Source organism: Numida meleagris, chromosome Z, assembly GCF_002078875.1.
Source record: "Numida meleagris isolate 19003 breed g44 Domestic line chromosome Z, NumMel1.0, whole genome shotgun sequence".
Taxonomy (NCBI): Eukaryota; Metazoa; Chordata; class Aves; order Galliformes; family Numididae; genus Numida; species Numida meleagris.
In genome coordinates, this window is record NC_034438.1 from 19,781,584 (window position 1) to 19,803,620 (window position 22,037).

The 22,037-nt window shown below is 39.9% G+C and overlaps 1 protein-coding gene across 5 annotated transcripts in view; it reads left to right on the forward strand.

Moving 5' to 3' along the window:
• The window catches only part of KIF2A (kinesin family member 2A), a 56,522-nt gene that overhangs the window by 467 nt on the left and 34,018 nt on the right, over nucleotides 1–22,037 (forward strand). For 4 of the 5 annotated variants that reach the window (XM_021379686.1, XM_021379690.1, XM_021379688.1 and 1 more), the window contains exon 2: nucleotides 21,555–21,649. In XM_021379686.1, the coding sequence (XP_021235361.1) occupies nucleotides 21,555–21,649 (95 nt within the window). Of the gene's footprint in view, nucleotides 1–3,028; nucleotides 3,289–21,554; nucleotides 21,650–22,037 lie in introns of those variants that run through there. The other variant, XM_021379687.1, reaches the window with a different exon arrangement.

Consider the following 22,037-nt stretch of genomic DNA (forward strand, 5'->3'; position numbering starts at 1 on the left):
GAGGAGAGACGGAAGGTTCGGGGAGGGGAGGGCCTTGGGGGGGTTCGGTGTTGGAGGTGGCTGGGGCACGGAGATAACTTCGCGTTTGCTCTGGCGTGGTGGCTGTGGTCTCAGAAAATGACAGCGCGGCGTGCGCTGGCAGAAATGCCTTTGGACGCTGCCGTCGCGTGATGGAAGGCCTGGTGGTATTATTTCAGATAGGATTAAAATATACGGGAAGTGCCCGCTCTTTGTGCCCGTGGGTGGCTGCTTCTCTGCTGGGACCCAGTGCGCCCCGTCTCGCCCAGCATCCCTTGGCCGGAGCCTGCGTAGGGCTGGCTGGAAGGCCGTGTGAATTAAAGGTGCTGTGCCACACCGAGGTGCCGGGTCGTGGCCTCTGCCGGAATGGAGAGGGCTGAATGGGAAAGAGCAAGGCATGTCGCTCGTGCCTTCAGCTCTCTGATGTGAGTGGGAGTGTGTCATCCATTCCCAGCCTCCATGAGGTCTGAGACCTCCTAGCACAGGGTGGGGTTCTGCTGGCTTCTTCTGGAAGATATTTTATTTTTCTCCAGTGTTCAGGAGCTTGATAACAGCCAGATGTTTTGAAGGGGAGAAGAGCCAGAGGTGGTCAGCATGGTTTTGTCAGGAAGCAGAAACGAGCAGCATCTTTGTGCAGTTTGTCTTTCCCATCTCCTATAGTGTGGTTCAACCCTACCAAAAATATCAAATGCTTGATGTAAGCTGGATGCAGTATTAAACCAAACCCTCAGTTTGAGCTTGATGGCTTGTGTGTCACATGAAGAATCTGATAGGTTCAGTAGTTATTTGCATAACTCCTGCAGAGTTCAGGAGGCTTCAGAAAACTCCATAGCAACTTTTACAACTGTTTCTCAAGGCCTGTGTCAATTTTTCATACGTATTGCTGGCTGTTTTGAATGTCTTCTCAAAGATAAGGCATGACAGTGCTTCAGTGTTTGTTTTCCTTCTTTTCCTACTCTTCAGGTTTCTGCTCACTTCTGAAGCCAGAAGTGTGAACGTTAACTCTTGAACATAACAATACTTAATTTTCATTCCTATTAACAATTCACATATTTTGCTGTGTTAGTTACGTATGAGATGCAACGTGTTAAATATTACCTATCAGTAGCAGAGTAGGGGGACGTCTTAGCAGTTGTGCAAACCATAGGGTTTTGAGTATTTGCATTAGCATGCTCCTTGTGTGAGCAGCCACGCTGCAGAGTTGTACCAGGGTTAGCAGATCCTAGTTGGTGCAATGATTGCTTGCTTTCCTTTTGGACTGGTGGTGGAGATGTTCATGGAGCATAGAAGGTAGCGTTTTGAGACAAATACTGGGCAGCTCTCACTAGATTGCATGTAGACTGCTTTGCCATTCAGAAGATAGGCTATTAGCAAGCTGGGTTGTGGTTGCACAGGCAATCAGGATTGATCTAGCTGCTTCTGACAAAGAGAGTGTGCCTCTGCCAGTTCTGTTGTTCTTACTGACTGTCTCATTCATTGTTGCCAGTATTTTTTTTTCCTGCTATAATGTATTAATTGCATTAATTTAGCAGTTTTCTGGATATGATAGTTTTCTGCAGTATTAGGGGTTCAAATGACTGTCAGATGGTCTGTGACCTCAAAAGTATCAGAAAATGCATGGCTAGGACGAAGAGGAGGTGTGAAGTACGATCTTCTTCAGTAACAGTGAGGTACCTGGACCTGTGAAACCCAGAACTGTGTCCCAGGTAGGATCAGGGCCTGATATCATATGAGGTACCCTAGGCTGAAAGCACAGTTAAAACTCTTACAGAAATTTTTTGAGGAAGCATTATGTTGGTCAGTCTGGGCCTTTCTTTTCCACACTGTCTTGTCTTAAGGAAATCCTATTCCTTAGAACTAAATTTACAAAATTTAATTTTAAATAATTATGTTAATGTTTATTTGCTGAATAAAGTGCGTTTTTTTTTCTTGGTAATGGGCTCATTTTTAAAAGTGTGTATTTTTTCCCATCTGTCCACCAGTTACACTGAATGCTTTTTTGAATACAGAGTTCTATTGATTCCAGATAGTTCTTATTCAGAGAAAAATAGAGCTAAGAGAATAGCTTGCGGTTTTTTTTTTTTTGGTAGAAACATCACAGTTAAAGTTGTCCTTGTTCACTACAACAATATTACTAAGAACATATGAACATATAAAACACAACAAATGTGAGAATGAGACCAGAACCTTTCAGAAAGGTTACATCTTGTTATTCTGAAAATATTAGGTTTAAGTGTTTCACAAGAGATTTATTATATGTCTGAATAGAAAATAGATGTACAAATGGAAGGCATTATTAGAACTTATGGCCAAAAACACATGAAAACCAGTATTTGGATAAAACTCAGCATTTTCAAGAACTGACGCTACAGAGCTGCTTGCTGTGTATCTGTTTTTTCTCAGTTGGGTAAATATTGGTATAAATGTTGTCTAGAGTTACAGATAATATTTCCAGTTACAATTGCATGGGGTAACTTGTTATTTTCATGTAATGTAACACTGTATCAAGTGGTCAGCTATTTGAGATTTTTATAATCACCTCTGATACTGAAATTTATTACTTATTTCAGTGTAATTTGTGGGTGTTACTTGAAATATGCTTTGGTAATCTGCTCTGGAAATGGGGGAGAGCTTGTTCATTTTTAGCTTGTGAATTGCCAGCAATAACTGTGGTTCCAGTCATGAAAAATGTGCTTATCTCACTGAAGAGCTGGAAAGTGGGCTGTGTGGGTGTTTTGCCCTGTCCAGAGCTGCTTCTTTTTGAGGTCCAAATACAGACATTTGTCTGGTGGTGAATTCCTCTTGCTTAAAAAATAATAACCCACTGCTTTGCAAGTGAACTTATACCCATATCCTCACTTCTTATGAATTATCCACATTATCTTGTGTGAAGATCTATACAGAGAAAGAATAACTTGCAATTTTTTTTCCTTAATTTCAGTCTTTTGATGAAATAGGATAAATCTGTTTTATGCCCTGCAGACCTTTGGAAAGCTGATTGGTATTTTTCATTTACTTTTCCAGTCCAGTTGTGTTCTGTCTGTTTCTTCCTCAGGCTGTTCGTATTCTTTCTTGTCTCTGCAAATCTGAAATACTACCTAGAAGAACAGAGGAATGAGTTATGTAATTGCTCATTTGAAAAGGAGCTAGATTAAAGTGGTGTTCTCCCAGTGCTGGAAATAATGTAGCAGAGGAGAAGAGGAAGGAGCTTCTTGTCACTGGGAAGGGTAACCGAAGACTGGATGGAACCTCTAGGAAAAAAAAGATGCTGTAAGAAAAAAAGATCATGAGCTTGTGTTGTTGGTTTTTTTTTTTTTTTTTTAAATAAATGCACCAGGAGAGCTGTCAGTGTTTGAAAGAGAAAACTTGAAACTGAGAAAAGAGTAGGAACTGGCAACAGATGTCATGTGGAGCTTATTACTAGAAGACGTGGATGCTGGAAGCATAGCGTAATTTTAAGGAGGATGTTGGTATGGGTGATGGGAATATCCAGTTCTGTACTAAAGCGTAAAGAAACACCAAAACCACAGGCAATCAGGGAAGGTAGCTTCTGTTCTACCTGTCTGTAGTTTAAATAACCTCTAACGGATGGGAGGCAGGAAGTAGTCTTGTCCCAGTGATGTTATTTTGTAATCACCTGCTTTGGATTTTCTTTCATATGCCTCTGAAGCATCTGAAACTGATGATCGTGGTCAAAGAAAATCCATTTAGTCCAAAAACGTACTGGCAGCTACTCTGTGCTTATGCTTGCCAAAACATCATGGTGACTGTTTTGCCTTCAAACACAATAAATAAGCTGTGATTTTTGTTGTTGTTTCTAAAGCCCAATTTCCATGAAATAGACACTGACAAACCTACACCATCCTCTGTGTTTTGGGTAATCTGGTACAATGATCTTGACATTTATGTGCAGCTCCCAATAGCAACAACAATTTTATAGCAAGATAGAAGGTATAATGCCACTATAAAATTCTGTTCAGGTTTGGGTAGTTACCCTATTTTACAGGTTCTGGAGGGTAGATTTAAATGGTAGCGTGCTTTTACTCTTTCCTTTGGTGACATGTATCTGTTATTTCCCTGTGATTAAGCCTTTTTTGTTTCCACATAAAAATCATTTGACTCAATTACCTAATCCCTATGTAAACCATGCTGACACAATGTGTTACTGTCCTTCCCTAGTGGCCAGATCACACACAGGGCTTCAAGTCTGCTATTGCTGGTAGAGCTAGAGGGTCCAATGTTCAGACATCCTTTTCAGGTTCTCATTTTGTTACACCCATGCTTTCTGAGGATTGTTGCTACCAAAGGGTTGACCAGGAGTATGTGTTAAGTTTGCCATATCCTTTTTAAAATCACTTTTAAGCATTCAGCTCTTGATATACAGTAAGTGGATTTCCTTTGTAACTTGAAGATTCTCATGTATTTATGTAGGTCTTCTATGTTTTATATAAATAGCTCTTGAATGACAGGAGTTGAAATCCTGATCTTCAAAGAAACTTCTCATCTTTTTGTTCAGTGTTTAATACAGAGCTGTATATGGCTGCTTGGATTATAGTTTATATTGCATGTTTTTTTTTCCTCCCTCCCATTATGTTATGGGGGAATCCTATCCTTCATTTCTGTTTAGTAGTTACTGCTCTTTCCACCTGCTCCCTGTAGTAGCCTCTTGCGTGGTCCCAGTTTTACTCCTGTTTTCTTCTTACGGCTTTATGAACGGAAGTCTTTGTCATAAGGTTTCTTGACAGTATGGCATCAAGCATGGCTTTACACCTTGATCCTTGAGGTGGGAAGAGATGAATCATTGGAAACAGGTCATGCCTGAGTGAAAACTATTGTCGCTGCAAAAGTACCTGTATGTGTTCTAAAAGATAAATTATTCTTTTGAGTTCTTCTAGTATATCTACTTATTCAAAGACTGTAAAAAAAAAAAAAAAAAAAAAATTGAACAGCATGAAGTATTTATTAGACAAGCCCCTTTCCTGAAGCACTAAATCAAACAGCATTTTTCTTGGATTGACCTATGGAACGTGCCATCTAGCTTATTTATTCATTTAGTGCTTGAGAGTAACGAAATGGAAGAAGTTAATTTCATTGCTATATTCTCTATTAAGCTTTTCCTTTGTAGGCATTTATTGCTTACATCATGAAGTGTGATTTATCTTTTTAAACTTTTCTCCCATCTTATTCTTTGTTGTGTAATGTTGCTATCCTTGCTGTACTGTATCTCTGGAATCTTGAGATCAGGAAAAGCATCGTGTTACCAGCCCGTTGTCAGCACCAAAACAGTGTTCACTATAAATGTACATTACAGAGTAAAAGAATCCAGTGCCTTTTGATAAATTTAAGGTTTATGTTAGCTTTTCGGAGTTAAGTTAAATTTCCAATGTAATGCAAAGTTAAGATACAGAAGTCTGCAGCAAGGGTTCCCAAGCAGTCTGAATTTTGTTCAGTAGAGAGAAGGTGCAGCAAACGAAGTGTATAGTCAGTCATGATGAGTTTTGAAATTTAAAATAGTTTTTAAGACATTTGCTTTTGATAATCAATTTCTCATCATGTCTCTGTAGCATAGTTCACATTGTCTGGACTCATAGATGCTTTCAGTATGTATTTCCTGATTTAGGGTGAAAGGTTCTAGTGAAAGTGTAATGCATCTTTTGTAATGAAAAACTCATTTAAGACTTCTAGACACTTATCTTAGTGAAGCTAGTTGCAGTGATTTTTACTGTGAATGTGATTCCACATCTGTTTAGGCTGGTTGATTCTGGGCTTCTTTTGTCTGTCCGCTGCATCAGTTTCATTAATTTAATTTAATTTTTCATTAAATGTATAGGAGAGAGGGGGATATGGAAATAAAACTATGTCAGTCCAGATGTAAATTGTCATAAACTGCAATTGGTTATAACTGTGAACCTGTTTGTACTGTTTGTTCAGTAATGTGTGCTGTTTCTTCTTTTTCTGTCCTCATTCCTTTCCATAGAACATTCACAGTTGCTATACTCTTGTTCAGTACTATTTTTTATTTTCACTCCAAGAATTAAGAAGACTATAGCTTGTTATGGTGTTCCAAATATAGAGATAGACAGATGGTTGACATGATTTTCCTACAACTATGACCTCTGCAAAGGGATGCTTTGAATTCTGTAGTAAGTATGTAGCAATGCAATGGTACTGACCGTGTCTGATACCCTAGAAATGCATTTTGTTCCTTTTCCCGAAAGTATCGTGATAAACAGGTCAACTGTTGTAGAAGATGGTGAAGAATATCTATCCTAGTAAATGCTTTTCTAAAGTAAAACCACTGTTGGAGGCAGAATATGGGGCTAGTGGTTCTTGTACTTTGCTACTCTTTTCTGTGTCTTGTTAATCTCTTCGGGGAAAAATAGCTGACATAGATAGGGACAATGTAAGGAAGACTGTATTACCATTTCTCTGTTGGAGAATGTTATGCACAATTAGTTTTGATGTCTTTGAATTTGCTTATTGCTCAGTATTTAATGATAGATTTTATATCCATTAGACATAAAGTGATAATGCTGTCTAAAAAATTGCATTGGAATTACCTTTCCCAGGAAAGGGAATTAATTTATCAGATATATACTTTTATTTATTTATGTTTGTGGTGACCGGAATTGTTTACATGAGCAGACCATACCTAGAAGACTCTTGATTACTATTACAGTCTAAATTCAGTTCTTTTATGTTGCTAGGAACCCAAGTTAATTTTAGAATTGCTTAGAGTATAGGAGTAAGTAGAGTTCTTAGAGATAATTTTGTATAACTTTGCTTCTACCCAGAACTTCAACTGACAATTTCAAACAGGTAAATTGTAATTGTTTATTTGGTGTTTTTTTTCAGGGCTTTTTTTTCTCTCTGCAGGTTTTTTTTTTATTTGAACAGCCTCAGAGTCTGATCTTATATTTAAGTCTTAAAAAGAGTGAGGGTTATTATTACTTAAAGGCTTGAATATAATCATGGAACTTTTTGTTCTTTGTTCAAATAATACTACTTTCAGGGTAGCTTATTGTTTCTACATAATGATGTGCTGGCTGCATCAGGCATAAGCAAATTTCAAGTTTCTCATATTCCTAGAGGGAAAAGTCTGCTTGTTCTTTGCCACTCACGCTTTACTCGCAACGCTGATAATCCCATGACACTGTAAAATGCAATTGTGCAATCCAAGCAGAAATAACATCAGGTATATGACATGTTGCATATGGTAGTAAACCTTTGGTCTTGGTTGCATCATTAGCAGTGGGCTGGTCATGCCTTTCATTTAGAAGGGTACTATTTTGCTTTCAAGTTATTATTAATTCCATTGACACTTTGTAGTTAAGTGCAAATTTGAGTTTATCATGGCTCCCACCAGGCACTGAAAGCTCTGTGTAATCCCATATATGAGCATTTTCATTGTCGTCTTTCCTGACCAGCTAATAAGTTAAGAATTGCCTTCAATGGATGAACCCACCAAGTATGTAAGTGGAGGGAGCTAGAGCGAGAGCTTTGTATAAAGCTTTCTCTTTAGAAGCATACTTATGCCCTATTTCTGGCTCTAGAAGAGGTCAACACAAATTAATTCAGTCTGAAAAACAGATGCACACTTTGATTTTTACAATACTCTAAGTTACTGATAAACTTTTTTGTTTTATTTGCATGCTCTTTATACCATACGTATGAATTAAACTTCCAAGTTTATCTTGACAGTTTAATGGAATAAGGAATTCAGGTGATGATGAAAGGGGTGACTATAAATCCCAACCAGATGATTTTTAAGACAGAATAAGCTTTTATCAAACCACACAGAAGAATTAAAATATTTCTCAAAGTTTCCTTAATGGTTTGATCTTGAAATCCTAGAACCTTGTTAAGCTAAGACAAATGCAGGCTTTAGATGTGTACAAAATGTAAGGCTTCTGCCTTTTAACCAGTGGCAATGTTTGACAACTCTGAAATAAACTAAGTAATAATAAATATTCTTACTTAGTGTGATGCTGTAAAATAAGAGGAGGAAAAAAACTTTGTGATAGGCTAGATCAAAAAAGGAAAATGGTACTGATTGAAAGCATCTGTAAGTGGTGCTGCTAGAAATCTTATGTGTGATGCAAGAAGCTATTGTTTCTATGCAGCTATTGTCAGCTTCAGAGAAAACAAAATCATGAAAAGGAGGTCTCTGCCATTCATTTAAGCAATAAACAAAATGAGGAAGGGGGAAGGGAGGGAGAAGTCATCTCAGTCTCTTGGCAGAGAATATTCACCACTCTGTTTTAATCTACCACGATCTTAAATTCTGTTGTAGAAAAGGTGAAAAACTTCTGCAACCACTAAAACTCAGTATTGCTCTAAAGAGAGACTTGACTGAATCTGCCTTTGCTCCTACATACTGTAACTGTATTGAAACAAAAAGGACTTTGACCTGTAAAAACATACAGTTGAAGACTGGAGTGGTAATTTCAGAAGCAATTTTAAAAGACTTTAAGGAAGCTGTCTGCAAAGTTGTTTTAAATAACTCCAAGTAACTGCTGACTAAATGTGTAAGAAGGTGTCAAATTATGTTCAGTCTTAAAAAAAAAAAAAAGTAAGAACACTTATAAGAAGGCATTGAATTATTCCTACAACTACAATTTGTTATCTGACAGAAAATATGCAAATATCATTACCAGTAACTCAAAGAAAACCTTCACTTACACAGAAAAGGAAAAACGAGTTACAGGACAGAAAATACTATAACGTCATATGTTAATGTCTTGTTATCCTTTGAATGATGTTTACAACTCCAATTACTTCCTCAAATCTGGAACTGCAGAGGGCTCAAACAGGCCATGAAGCAACCAGAGAGAGTTGGAAAACCTTGTGTGAATATTGGAAATTAGTGGTTCGTTTGGTTTGGTTTGGGCTTTTTTTGCAGTTTTGGAAGGAGATTGCTTTGTGTATGTAAGACAAAATGAGTAAGATTGCTTTGTGAAAAGTAAAGGAAAACTTTTGTTTTTATACAACACATAGTCAAATTGGAAAGTTGGACTTTTTTTTTTTAGAAGCTTATTAAGTGGTTTCCATCTTTTTGGAGTGTCATTTCTCACCTTAAACAAAGCTAACCGCTATTGCAACAAATGTCCAAGTGGGTCACACTAATGGTTGGTCTAGCACGCTGGCAGCAGGTGAGGTTATTCAGGGAAACCTCGCCAGCCTTGCCACTGACTGCAGTCTGGTGCCTTTGTCTTTCACAGAATCGTAGAATGGCTTGGATTGGAGGGACCCCAAAGATCATCAAGTTCCAAGCCCCCTTGACATAGGTAGGGCCACCAACCCCCAGTTCTGTTACTAGACCAGGTTGCTCAGGGCCCCATCCAACCTGGTCTTAAACACCTCCAGGGATGGAGCATCCACAGCCTCTCTGGGCAGCCTGTACCAGCATCTCACTACTCTGTAAACAACAAACAAAACCCAAAAACTTCCCCTGACATCCAATCTAAACCTTCCCTCCTTGAGTTTAAAACCATTCCCCCTTGTCCTGTCACTGACTACCCTTGTAAAAAGTTGATTCCCCTCCTGTTTATAATCCCCTTTTAAATACTGGAAGGGTGCAATGAGGTCTCCTCGCAGCCTTCTCCAGGCTGAACAACTCACTGAGACTGAACACAACTCCTTCAGCCTGTCTTTGTAGGGGAGGTGCTCCAGACTTCTGATCATCTTTCCCTAGTATCTGCAGTTTTGTACTTGGTATGTTAGAAGTCCAGCTCTGCACGTTCTTGTTAAATACCTGTTTATAGACCTACTGTTTGTGGGATTATCGAATACCCTTCTGAAGCAACGTATGCTGCATGACTTGTAAATCTCTTGTGGAAGTGAGATCTGGAAATTCACTGCTTGCTGAATAGACCTATGCATTACTGCTTTCATGTGCCTGAAACTTGGAGAGTGCTCCTGGTTCTAGTGTTTTGGTGAATCTAGGATTTGGTGAGAAAATATTTATGCTCATTTTATCTTTTCTGGTTATAAAGTTTAACCAAATCTGTTTGTGGCCTTTTCCTTGCAGGTGAGCAGCCTCAGGTGCTTTGACTTCTGCTTGCTTTGTTCTCTCCATCTTTTTTGTCGCTCTCTAATTCTGCTGCATCATTTTTTTGAGATGTGTGGACTAGTGCAAACAGTAGTTAAGATGTGGATACAGCCAGGTTTTATTTGTAGTTTCATAGTGTCGGTTTATTTTATTCTCTATCTTCTTGAGGGTGGTAAGTGTTATTGGCATTTTTTGTTGTTGTCAGAGCTACTTATTGAATCAGTGATTTCAGAAAACTCTAAGTGATATCTTAAGGGATCTTTTGCTTGAGTTGTAACTTCTAGTAGTGGTTTCAGCACTGTGTACCCCAAAATTAGATTTTTCTTTGGATGCCTTCTGTGTTGAAGCTCATCTGTTGCCTTTTTGTGCACTCAATTTTTTTGAGAGTTACTCACTGTTGTTGTGGCATCTGACTGTCCAAAAATTGGTCTTTCCAGATGGTAAGACCTCAAGCTTAGTGTAATTTGGAATCAGGCTGGAAAATAACATGTAAATTTTTAGCTAAAGTTTTTAATAAGCCTGTATCCTAAAGAAAAACAACCCCTTCTCTCCTCCGGCTCCCCAAAACTGCAACACATTAGGCTGAGAAGACAACTGAACTGTATCATTTTGGCTATTGTTGTCTGAACAGCCCTTCTGCATTTTATGAGGCATCAAACTCCGTATTTTCTTGAATATTGCAGGACAGCTGGCATGTGCTCATGTTCTAAAAGCATTGTAGTGAGAAGCTACAGTGCAGTATTCTCTCTATTTTTGTATAGGTCAGAGTGTAAGAAAAATTAAGTGGGTCTAGGGTCTTGAGGCATGCTGCTTAGGCTGCTGGAATGTACCTATACAAGCATTTCAGATCAAGAATGAAGTTTGTCCATCATTTCTTCTGAATTTCAGTAGAATGTTCTGTAAAGCTTAAAAAATGATTAAGAGAAAGTTTAGTACAAAAGCTGTAGTGTATTTAAGAAAGATGCTGTTGAAACGCCTAATTTTCTACTTAGCAGTGTACATTCTGGGGTCTGTTTTGGAACTGTCTGGCTGTTTTTTTCCATCCACTGTAGTTGTTCATTCCTCGTTATGACACAAAAAGTAACATGGCTCTTGGAAAACTTCATTACTATGCTAGAATGGAAATATCAACTCTGGAGATTTGTTTTGTGGGAAGAATATGCAAAGCCTTTAACATGGTCCCTCACCACATCCTTCTGTCTAAATTGGAGAGGTATGGATTTCAAGGATGGATTGTTTGATGGATTAAGAACTGGTTGGCTGGATGCAGCCAGTGTATTGTGATCAGTGGTTCGATGTCAGGGTGGAGGCTGGTCACAAGTGGTGTCCCCGAAGGCTCAGTCTTGGGACCAGTACTCTTCAACATCTTTATCAATGCCAGAGACAGTGGAATTGAGTGCACCCTCAGCAAGTTTGCAGATGACACCAAGCTGAGCGGTGCAGTGGATACAGTAGGGGGAAGAGAAGCCATCCAGAGGGACCTGGACAGGCTGGACAAGTGGGCCCACAAGAACCTAATGAGGTGCAACAAGACCAAATGCAAGGTGCTGCACTTGGGCTGGGGTAATCCCAGGTATTTATACAAACTGGATGAAGATATCCTTGAGAGCAGCCCTGTGGAAAGGGACTTGGGGGTCCTGGTGGATGAGAAACTGGACATGGGCCAGCAGTGTGTGCTGGCAGCTCAGAAGGCCAACTATGTTCTGGGCTACATTAGAAGAGGAGTGGTCAGCAGGGAGAGGGAGGTGGTGGTCCTCCTCTACTCAGCTCTTGTGAGGCCCCATCTGCAGTACTGTGTCCAGGCCTGGAGCGTCCAGCACAAGCAAGACGTGGAGCTCTTGGAACAGATCCAGAGGAGGCCCACCAAGATGATGAGAGGGCTGGAGCACCTCTCCTCTGAGGAAGGGTTGAGGGAACTGGGCTTATTTAGCTTGGAGAAGAGAAGACTCCAGGGAGACCTCACTGCTGATTTCCACTACTTGAAGGGAGCGTATAAACAGGAGGGGGAATGACTGTTTACATGGGTTCATTGTGATAGGACAAGGGGGAATGGTTTTAAACTAAGATGGGGAGATTTAGGTTAGATATTAGGAGGAAGTTTTTCACACAGAGGGTGGTGACGCACTAGAACAGGTTGCCCCAGGAGGTTGTGGATGCCCCGTCCCTGGAGGTATTCAAGGCCTGGCTGGATGTGGCTCTGGGCAGCCTGGTCTAGTGGTTGGCAACCCTGCATTCAGCGGGGGGTTGAAACTCGATGATCTTTGAGGTCTTTTTCAACCCAGGCCATTCTGTGATTCTGTGAATATGAAATATGAAATAAACTGGAGTAAAACATAATGGCACAAAATAAACATGCATTTACTATAACGTAGGAGTTCATAAACTATTAATGCCAGGAGAAAAATCTCAACATTCTAGTTAACCAGCAAGCAGCTGTGGACCACAAGTATGAAGTGGTAAAGAAGTGAATGGAATTTCAGAATTGCTGTAATTTGGCAGTGTGTGTTGCAGTATGGAGTTGTATGTTGACTATTGCACCTCATCTCAGTTGCCAGTGTTGAAAAAGGAGATACTTGGACCGAAACAAATATGGGTGTCTCATGTGCTATTCTGGTACTGGTGTCTTTGTACAAGTTATGAAAGAAAGAGTAGTAAATGACTGTGGCCACGTGTAGTCTGGAAAAAAGTTTATGTATGTTGACAGTGAGGTGCTTGTCCAACTTGCTGGGGTGAACAGCAGAGGCACGCAGCCTAATAATGTAAAAGTGAAATGTGTTCAGATTATTAAAGGTTTTCTATATATGAGTTATGGTAATATGCATTAGATACAGTTGGAGTGGTGCTTCCTTCAAAGTTTCATTTTTGTGTCTAAGTTATATGGTAAACTTGGCTGTTATCCAAGGTGACAGGTTGACTGGCATGGTACAGTAGAAATAACTGCCTGATAAGTATTTAGATATGAGTGTATATGTTATCCGTTGTTATACTTGTTTATGAATCGAGCAGCGTGAGGAACAAGTCTTCTGTCTCCTTCTGACACTGACACATACGGAAGCAATATGGAGCTGTAGCTTCCAAATGCTGAAGCAGTGAGTTCCTTTTTCAGTCTTTTGTGAAGCGAATGTCATAACAGCCATTGATTCCACTGGCAGTGAATGCTTCTGAAAGTAAATAAAAGCAAGATGTGAGGAGCTCATTACTTTGAAATAATGTGCTTTGAAATGAACCTACAAGAGTCCTGACTCCACATCTCAAAATAAACTGGACCTATATTGAAGAGAAGTAATAAACACAATGCTTTGCTAACTGAGGAAACCACAAACTTGCTTTAAATGTAGAGGGAAATCTTAGAGATCATCATGGAAAATGAAAGAACAGCAGAAAAAACAGTAGTGAATTGCAGTGTGAAAAGATTGAAGAAGAAACAACTATTGGAGTAAGACAGAGTTGAGACAGCAGTTGGAGGATGTAGCTCTTGTAAATGCATTTGGAGGAGGTGTGGTCATGAAAGCAATTAACTCAGCTAGACCGAGCAAGTAGAACTATAGTTGGATGGGGTAAAGTTGCATGTGTTTTGTTGTGCTCCTTGTATTTTGAAGCTAAACTTCAGTGGCATGTGAGCTTTGTGGGTTTTTTTTTTCTCCTCATTTGTTTGACAATTGTCAGTAAGATCTGTGACAATCTAGTGCAGGGAGAGACATGACAAGCACTGACCAAACTAATAGGAACTCTGACACAGTTAATATCACTGGAGACATCTCAACTGGGATTCTGTTCTTCCTTGGAATTGTTCCTGGAAGATCGCAATAGCCATTGCTAGGCAAAGGATTATTAATTTTTTTTCCTCTCAGGGCTCTCTAAGAGCGGCAAAGTCCTTCCACTATAATTGTCTGCATTGGAGCCCACAGCACAAGTGAGAGCTTTTAGGAACGCAGTAATGCTGTATATACTGCTTCGTGATTCGCAACCTTATGTCTAAGCATACATAAACATAGTATTTTGTATATGACTTGGGATGTATATTCTTTTTAAAAAAGAGTGAAAAATTCTATTTTTGGTAATTTTACTTTTTGAATATCAAGGGGCAGAGGGTGTAGGTAAAGCATGTCCAGATGCCTGTAAATGAGACTACGTCATGTTAGTCCTTTGTGGGCATGATTAGGAAAACCATAGTTGTTTCACAAATGGCCATTGTAGTCCTTTAAGTAATGTGTAGCTTCTGTTGCAGTGGTCATTAAGTTGTACAGTACCTTTGAATTGATCTATGAAACATTTACTATTATCTATTATCATTAACTACTATTGCTGTCTGAGCTAATGTAACACATTTGTGTTTCAAAAAAGTGGCAGCTACAGAGGATGTAACATAAGCTCTGAGTTTCCTTTAGAGAGTGTTGGTCATGTCAAGGGATCCATAGCCTGAGCAAACTAAAAATTGCCTGATTTTAAGCTGACAAATCTTTAACAGTTGTTTGATAGTGGTAGGTTAATGCTGCTATTTGAAGTCTTGCTGCTGCTTTGGGAGGGAGGAATGAGAAATCTCTAGAAATTATGAAGTTTTCCTTTCTATAGCCTGATTGAGGGTGTGTGCTTAGTTGTAACTTCTAGATCTCTAAGATTCTTAAGGTTTTGCTAAACTTCTGCATAAAAAGTACAAATGCAGTTTCATTTTAGGCCAGTGCACCCTAATTATTTGGAAGGGTGGGGAAGGCTGTGGCCTTTCTCAAGCCTTATTTCTTGAGTTACTTTGAAAGAGCAAAGAATGGTTTGAGTCACGTGCTGACCAATGCCTTAGCACAGGCTGTAATTTAGAAAATGCCAGCTCGTGTTTACAGCTGGTAACTTGCATTTCTGAAAAGTAACAGGAGTATGGAAACGATATGAATTTAGTATTGTAATTAATCACTGCTTCAGAGTTGTGGCAGTTTCAGGAACTTTTGCAGATGGAAAATGCTGAGTTTTCTCAAAGAGGTAAGGATCTAAATACAGCTTGGTATTTGCTATGAAGCAATAGCTGGTATTGCTACCTGTACTGAGGATTTGTTAAAATGTTTGATTTACCCTGCAGATTTGCTCTCGCTCTCTCTTCCTTCTGCATCAGTGGCTATTGCAATACAAGTGTTTTGTTATTTCTGCAGGTATTTCTTGCTTGCCTTACTTCTTCTGAGTGGAGAGTTGATGTTCTTCACTTGTATTGATAAGGGTGAGGGTATTGTAATGTGTATTTTGTGGCTTCATATACGTTTTGTCTTACTCTTGTACTTGCAGTCTTGTTTTCTGTGTGGTCTGATTTTACAATCTGACAGAATTTATTTACACAAATAACACCCTTTTCAAATAACTTACAGTTTTGAATTCGGTAGCAATATAACTGTGTCCCACAGAAATGTTCTGCCTGTGATCATAGAATCATAGAATGGCCTGGGTTCAAAAGGACCTCAAGGATCATCGAGTCTCAACCCCCCTGCTAAGTGCAGGATCGCCAACCACCAGACCAGGCTGCCCAGAGCCACGTCCAGTCTGGCCTTGAATGCCTCCAGGGACGGGGCGAATTCTAATCACAGAATCATTAAGATTTGGAAAAGATCTCTAAGACTATCTCATCCAGCCATTGGCCCATCACCAGCATGCCCATTAAACCATGTCCCTCAGTGCCACATCTATCTTTTTCTTGAACACTTCTAGGGATGGTGACTCCGCTACATCCCTGGGCAGCCTGTTTGAATGCATTAGAACTCTTCCATAGAAGAAATTTTCCCTAATATCCAACCTATACCTCCCTGGCAGAACTTAAGACCATTTCCTCTCATCCTATCACTAGTTATCTGGGAGAAGAGGCTGACCCCCACCTTACCACAACTTCCCTTCAGATAGCTGTAGATAGTGATAGTTGTAGAGAGGCTCCCCTGAGCCTCTTCTTCTCCAGACTAAACAATCCCAGTTTCCTCATCTGTTCCTCATAGGACTTGTTCTCAAGACCCCTCAGCAGCTTTGTTGCTCTTCTCTGGACATGCTTCAGGGCCTCCATCTCTTTCTTGTAGTGAGGGGCCCAAAACTGAACCCAGTACTTGAGTTGGGGACACACCAGTGCTGAGTACAAGGTGACAATCAGGACTATTTCTGATACAAGCCATTGGCCTTCTTGACCACCTGGGCACACTGCTGGCTCATGTTCAGCCAAGTGTTGACCAGCACTCCCAGATCCTTTTCCTCTTTGTAGCTTGGCAGCTACTCTGCCCCAAGCCTGTAGTGATGCATGCGGTTGTTGTGACCAAAGTGCAGGACCTGGCAATTAGTCTTGTTGAAGCTCATATAGTTGGCCTCAGCCCAGTCATCCACCCTGTTCAGATCCCTCTGTAGGGCCTTCCTACCCTCAAAAGCAGATCAGCACTTTTTCCCAGCTCGATGTCATCTGCAAACTTAACAAGAACGCGCTCAATTCTCTCAACCAGATCATCAGTAAAGACCCCAGTACTGACTCCTGAGGAGCACCAGTGATGACAGTTACCAGCTGGATTTAACTCTGTTCCACTACCACTCTGGGCCGGGTCATCCAGCCAGTTTTTTACCCAGTGAAGAGTGTGCCCCTGTCTAAGCCATAAACTACCGATCACATCTGTAGAGGAGCAGGAAATCAAGTGAAGAACCAGTGTATCACCTCTGTTCCTGGACTTTCTTCTTTTGTTTTTGAGGTGTCTGTGACGATAGACTTTCTGTAATCATGTGCTTTTTATTTTATTGTAACACACATTCATGTTTACATGAACATGTTTACATTTCAGATTTTCATATCAGCTGTAGAAAATACACCAGAAATGAGACATGTTGTCTTCAGCCACACTCTGCAGATTGTTTTGGCTCCTATGCTTTTAGTATTTGCAGCTTGGTCTTGCTTTATATGCTAGGCGAGGTTTATGCCAGCCTAATTGGTTGCTTGCATTCCTGAATTTCACAGCTGCTGTATTCATCTGTGTACTAGAAAAATATAATGGAATACTGTTTGCAGAGAGCAAGAGGCAATTGTAAATGTAAATGTGCTTTCTGGCAGTTCAGTAACATGTAAACTTTTAATAACGTATTAAGAATCTCGAGGAACAAATTGTATGGGTACATTTCCAGTTTAAACATTGCAGTGTATACATTTTCTATTTAAGCCACTAATATTTGGAAGTTGGACATAACTTTTATTTTTGTTAATTTTTTTTTTAGTTCAATCCTGACTGTCTTGGCCAGGGAGTGGATGAAGTCTGGCATAGAGATGGAAGACTTATTGTGATTCTTTTGTTCTGGCATGTTGGCTTACTGTGTTTGTGAGAGGATTTAGTATTTTCTATTCATTCATCAGCCTACTGTGATCTCCTTTGACTTGTTATGGCAAAGATTAAACCTTTAAAAAAGATTTTAATTATTATTTATTCTGTATCAAAAATAGTAACAGGCAATATGATGGCTTTGTGACACACCTGTCACAGGTTTCAGCTGTGAATAAAATTTATAAAAGCCGGTGAGATGGTAATGAGTATTATAATATTTTATAGTATATGTTTCACTAGCATTACATCTTTCACATATCAGTTTTCCTCTAACAGCTGGGCCATGCCTTAAAGCAGAAAATTATATTTATTTAAACTTGTTAGGTCTTGCCATTTTCCTTGCTGATGAAAAGTGTTTGTGTCCTTGCAGTCACAGCTTGCTGTTTGTAGCAACAGCAGAAGTGGTAGCACTACAGGAAAAAAAGTGGGCTGTATTTATACTTTGCTAGCAAATCAGAGAGCTCTTTAAAGCAGTTCTACAACAGAGTGTTCTTGCAGAAAATTAAGTCACTAAAGGGTATTTACTAGCTGCAGAAAACTGGACAGAGGTATACTGAGAACGTTGCACAAATAAAAATTGCACAAAAATGTTTATCCGAAGAGCGTTAGCAGAGAAATGAAGTGCAGGAGTTCTTTGCTGAGTGAGTCTGCTTCAGCACGATCACCAGCAGAATTAGGATGTAGTCCCGAGGGCAGGATATATTTGCACAACATTATTTGTGTGTAGAAGAATGTAGGAAGGTCCGAGCGTGGCAAGGAGGGCATGGCTGTGGTTCCTGTTCATGTGCCTGCTTTTTCAAAATCCATGCTGATGAGCGCACAGGAAAGTGAAAACTGTGCCCTTCATGCATATTGCTTGTTGTGTTGAATGAGCATGGTGTAAACATGGCAGTGTATATGTTACCATTTACTTCCCCTCTGTGAGCAACTTAAGTACCAGTATTGCCATGTGAGGATCCAGACCTTGCCTTCAGTGTGCACGCGAGTGCAGGGACATGTGTGAGAGCGCTGCTCAAGAAGCACAAACAGCAGTGTTTATTCAAAAAAAAAAAAGGTTCAGAGGCATAGAAACTAACAAATGCTGGAGGAAAGGAACCAAAAAAAGAGGAAACTTTTTTTTAAATAAGTTAACTACTAAACATACTTAAGTGGAGGAATGAATCTTATGCTTATGCTTCAGGCAAATACAAGTGCAGAGTTTAGAAGTGGTTATGTAATGTAATGTTCACTGTGAGGTAAGTGCTGCAAACATGAAAGCGCTGCTGCTCGGAGAGCCAGCTGCTGCATGAGTCCCTGCATTTGCTTCGCTTTTGTCTGAGTTGTATTCGGTCCATCCCTCTGAATGCGACATTGCACTGCACAGATTTGGTGGTATCTTTCTGACACTTGCAGTATTGTTTTTTTGCCTAGGTTTACCTGGATGTGAATGATTAGGTAGCCTTTACAGCAAAAGAAGTGCTAAAAACATACATCTGTTACTTGGTCTATTAGATGAGATAATTTGAGATACTGTTTAAGGTTTTTTTTCCTTTCTGTCCCTCAGTGGGCCCTAAAAGACTTGGAGTTTATAACAAATTTACTTTGAAAAACTACCAAATCATGACTGAAATAGCTAAACCAGAATTTTGAAACAATATACGGAGGAGAAAACATGGGTGGATTTGGGAGCTGGGAGTTTTAGTGAAGGAGAGCTATAGAATTGGTTAGGTTGGCAAAGACCTTCAGCTGTTAACCTGACCCACGAAGTCCCATCACTAAAACGTGTCCTTAGTGCCGTCTCCAGGGATGAGGACTCTCCTACTTCCCTAAGCAGCCTGTTCCAATGCTTGGCCACACTTCCACGAAGAAAATCTTCCCAATTTCCAGCCTCAGCCTCCTCTGCTGCAATTGGAGACCACTTCTTTGCGTCATATCTCTTTCCACTTCAGGAAAGAGACTGACACTCACCTTGCTGCAAGCCTTCTTTCTAGTGGTTGTAGAGAATGATAAGGTTTTCCCTCCTTTTCTCCAGACAAGACAACCCCAGTTCCCTCAGCTGCCACTCATAGGTTTTGTTTTCCAGTTCTTTCATTGGCTTTGTTGCTCTTCTCTAAGTGAGTTCCAGCACCTCCATATCCTATTTTGTAGCAAGGGGCCTGAAACTGGACACAACACTTCAGGTGATTTCTGTCTCATTGGGCTGAGTACAGAGGGACAATCAGTTCCCTAGACCTCCTGGCCACACAATTTCTGATGCATTCCAGGAAGCCATTGCCCTCTTGGCCAGCTTGGCACTCGGCTGGCTTGTGTTTAGCTGGCTGTTGACTGGCATTCTCAGGTCCTTTTCTGCTGGGCAGCTTTCCAGTTGATCTTCCCCAAGCCTGCACCACTGCATGGGGTTGTTATGACCCAAGAGCAGTGCCTGGTTTTTAGCCTTGTTGAATGCCATACACCTGGGTGCAGCCCATCAGTGCAGCCTATTCAGCTCCTTCCTACGCTCTAGATCATTAAAACTTCTGCCCAACTTGATGTTGTCTGCAGGCCTACTGAGAGTTCACTCAATCCCCTCATCGAGATCATTGATAAAAATATTAAACAGAATTGGCCCCAGTATTGAGCCTTAGGAAACACCACTGGTGACCGGCTGCCAACTGGATTTAACTCGGTTCACCACGACTCTTCGAGACTGGCTTCCCAAACAATTCTTTATCCAGTAAACTGTACGTCTGTCCAAGTCATGGTCAGTTTATCCAGAATATGTAAAGTGGAGGAGACCTGAGCAGTGACAGATAGCTAAGGGCCAAGATGGGTTTCGTATTTAACAGTGGAAGCTCAGCTTGTTTTGGGAGTGGCATGTGGTTCTTTGGCATCCAGAAGCTGGCTTACAATTGGTACTGACATTAGGTCACTGAAACCATCATTTGAGTGTGACAGGCAGGTATGATTTTGGAACAGTGGTTGCACATGAGTTGCTGCAGTGTGAGAACATGGGCAGTGTGAGCTATTGATATGAGAATTACCAGGCTGCTGTTGGCCTTGGATAATTGACTGGGAATCTGTGTCGACATCTGGTCTTCAACCAAGCTGAATGAAGCCTAGTAAGGGCATCTGTAGCGTTCACCAGATGTAGGTGTGCATAGGCTGTAAGCCGTAATAATTTAAAATTCTACAATTTTGAGGGAATTCATGGAAGGTTTAAGATGCATCTTGCTGGGTGTGTAAGGCTTCAAGAGCTTTGCATTTATTCTTTTTTGTTTGTTTGTTTTGGGGAGTAACATTGTTTAGGATTTGTTTTTTTTACTGTATCATTTGCATTTCCTCCTCAGTTCAACAGCATATTGTTTTTTTGTGCAGTGGCTTGTTAAAGGAGGGTATCAGAGGAGCAGTTGCATTGGGCATTTCTTTAGAAAGCTTGATTCTTGGTGTTTTTAGGGCAAAGTGTGGATATGAAATCAATGTGACACTTGGATTTTGATCCTTTTGTGTCAGTGCATGGCTCCTCTGCTTTTGCAATTACTCCTTGCTACCATGTCTAGAAGATAGGATAAAATATTATAGAAGTTAGTTTTAAGAAAAAGCAATGTACGTGTTTAAGAAGGGAAATCTTTATCAACCAAAGGTTTACTGTTTTTTTCTTCTTTATGGGGTCTTACTGGCTTGAGATCTTTCACTTGATAAGTAATAGCAGTGGTAACTTAGCAGTTGTTTATAAAGCAAGGATTTGTATTATTGTTACAAGCAACTTAATTTTAGCTGAATTACAAACTGATTGGATGGATGTCAGAATATAATCTTAGGGTGCTTTACTCCTATGTCAGGACATTTAATGTTGTATTAGCCTACAAAGGAGGCAGAAAACCTTTGTGGAGTGCACTACAGTAAATTCTCTGCTGTGTTGTTGGAAATCTTAGCAAAACTTACCGCAGAAAAAAGATTTTTCCACTTAGGTGTAGCTTTCAAATGGTATTTTGCTTACTTATCACTGTTTTCTGCTCCTTGAATTATTTCATTGTCCCATTCTGCTAGCAGATTGCATTAAAGCCAACTTTCAGTATGTGACCAGCAATCATTTTTACTTACGCTCCTTTCTATTTTAACCCTCTTCTTCCTGTCTCTCAGCATACAAGGATTCGAGTAAATTCTGGGATTTTTTTCCGCCTCCTAAGAAGTGATCATTTGTGTTTCCTTCCTAGGCCGAATTCATCAAGCTATGGTAACGTCCCTGAATGAAGATAATGAAAGTGTAACTGTTGAGTGGATCGAAAATGGAGATACTAAGGGCAAAGAGGTAAACTTAATTATTTTAGAACCTCACTGTTTTTAAAGGGTGTGTAGTCTCCATGAATGTTGCTTTGGAATTTGCAGTGGAAAGGAAGATAAAATACAAAACTTCATTTATTCAATGATTCTTTGGTTACAGACTGTTTTGAATGGAAGCTTTTGGGCAAACATTGTCTTCTGTTATTTTAAATTTCACTTCCTGATCTCAGTGTCATAGCTTTTAAATAATACATTTTATTTGTTGATTTTTGAACCCAGCTACAAAGGCTGACCTTGTTAACCCCTTTTTACAAGTAGAAAAATCAGATTTTTTGAGAAGGAGAATGAATTGCAGTTCAGACAGGAAACTAGTGGGAGAAGTAGATTAGAATTGGATTTGCATGTTTTATTGAGGA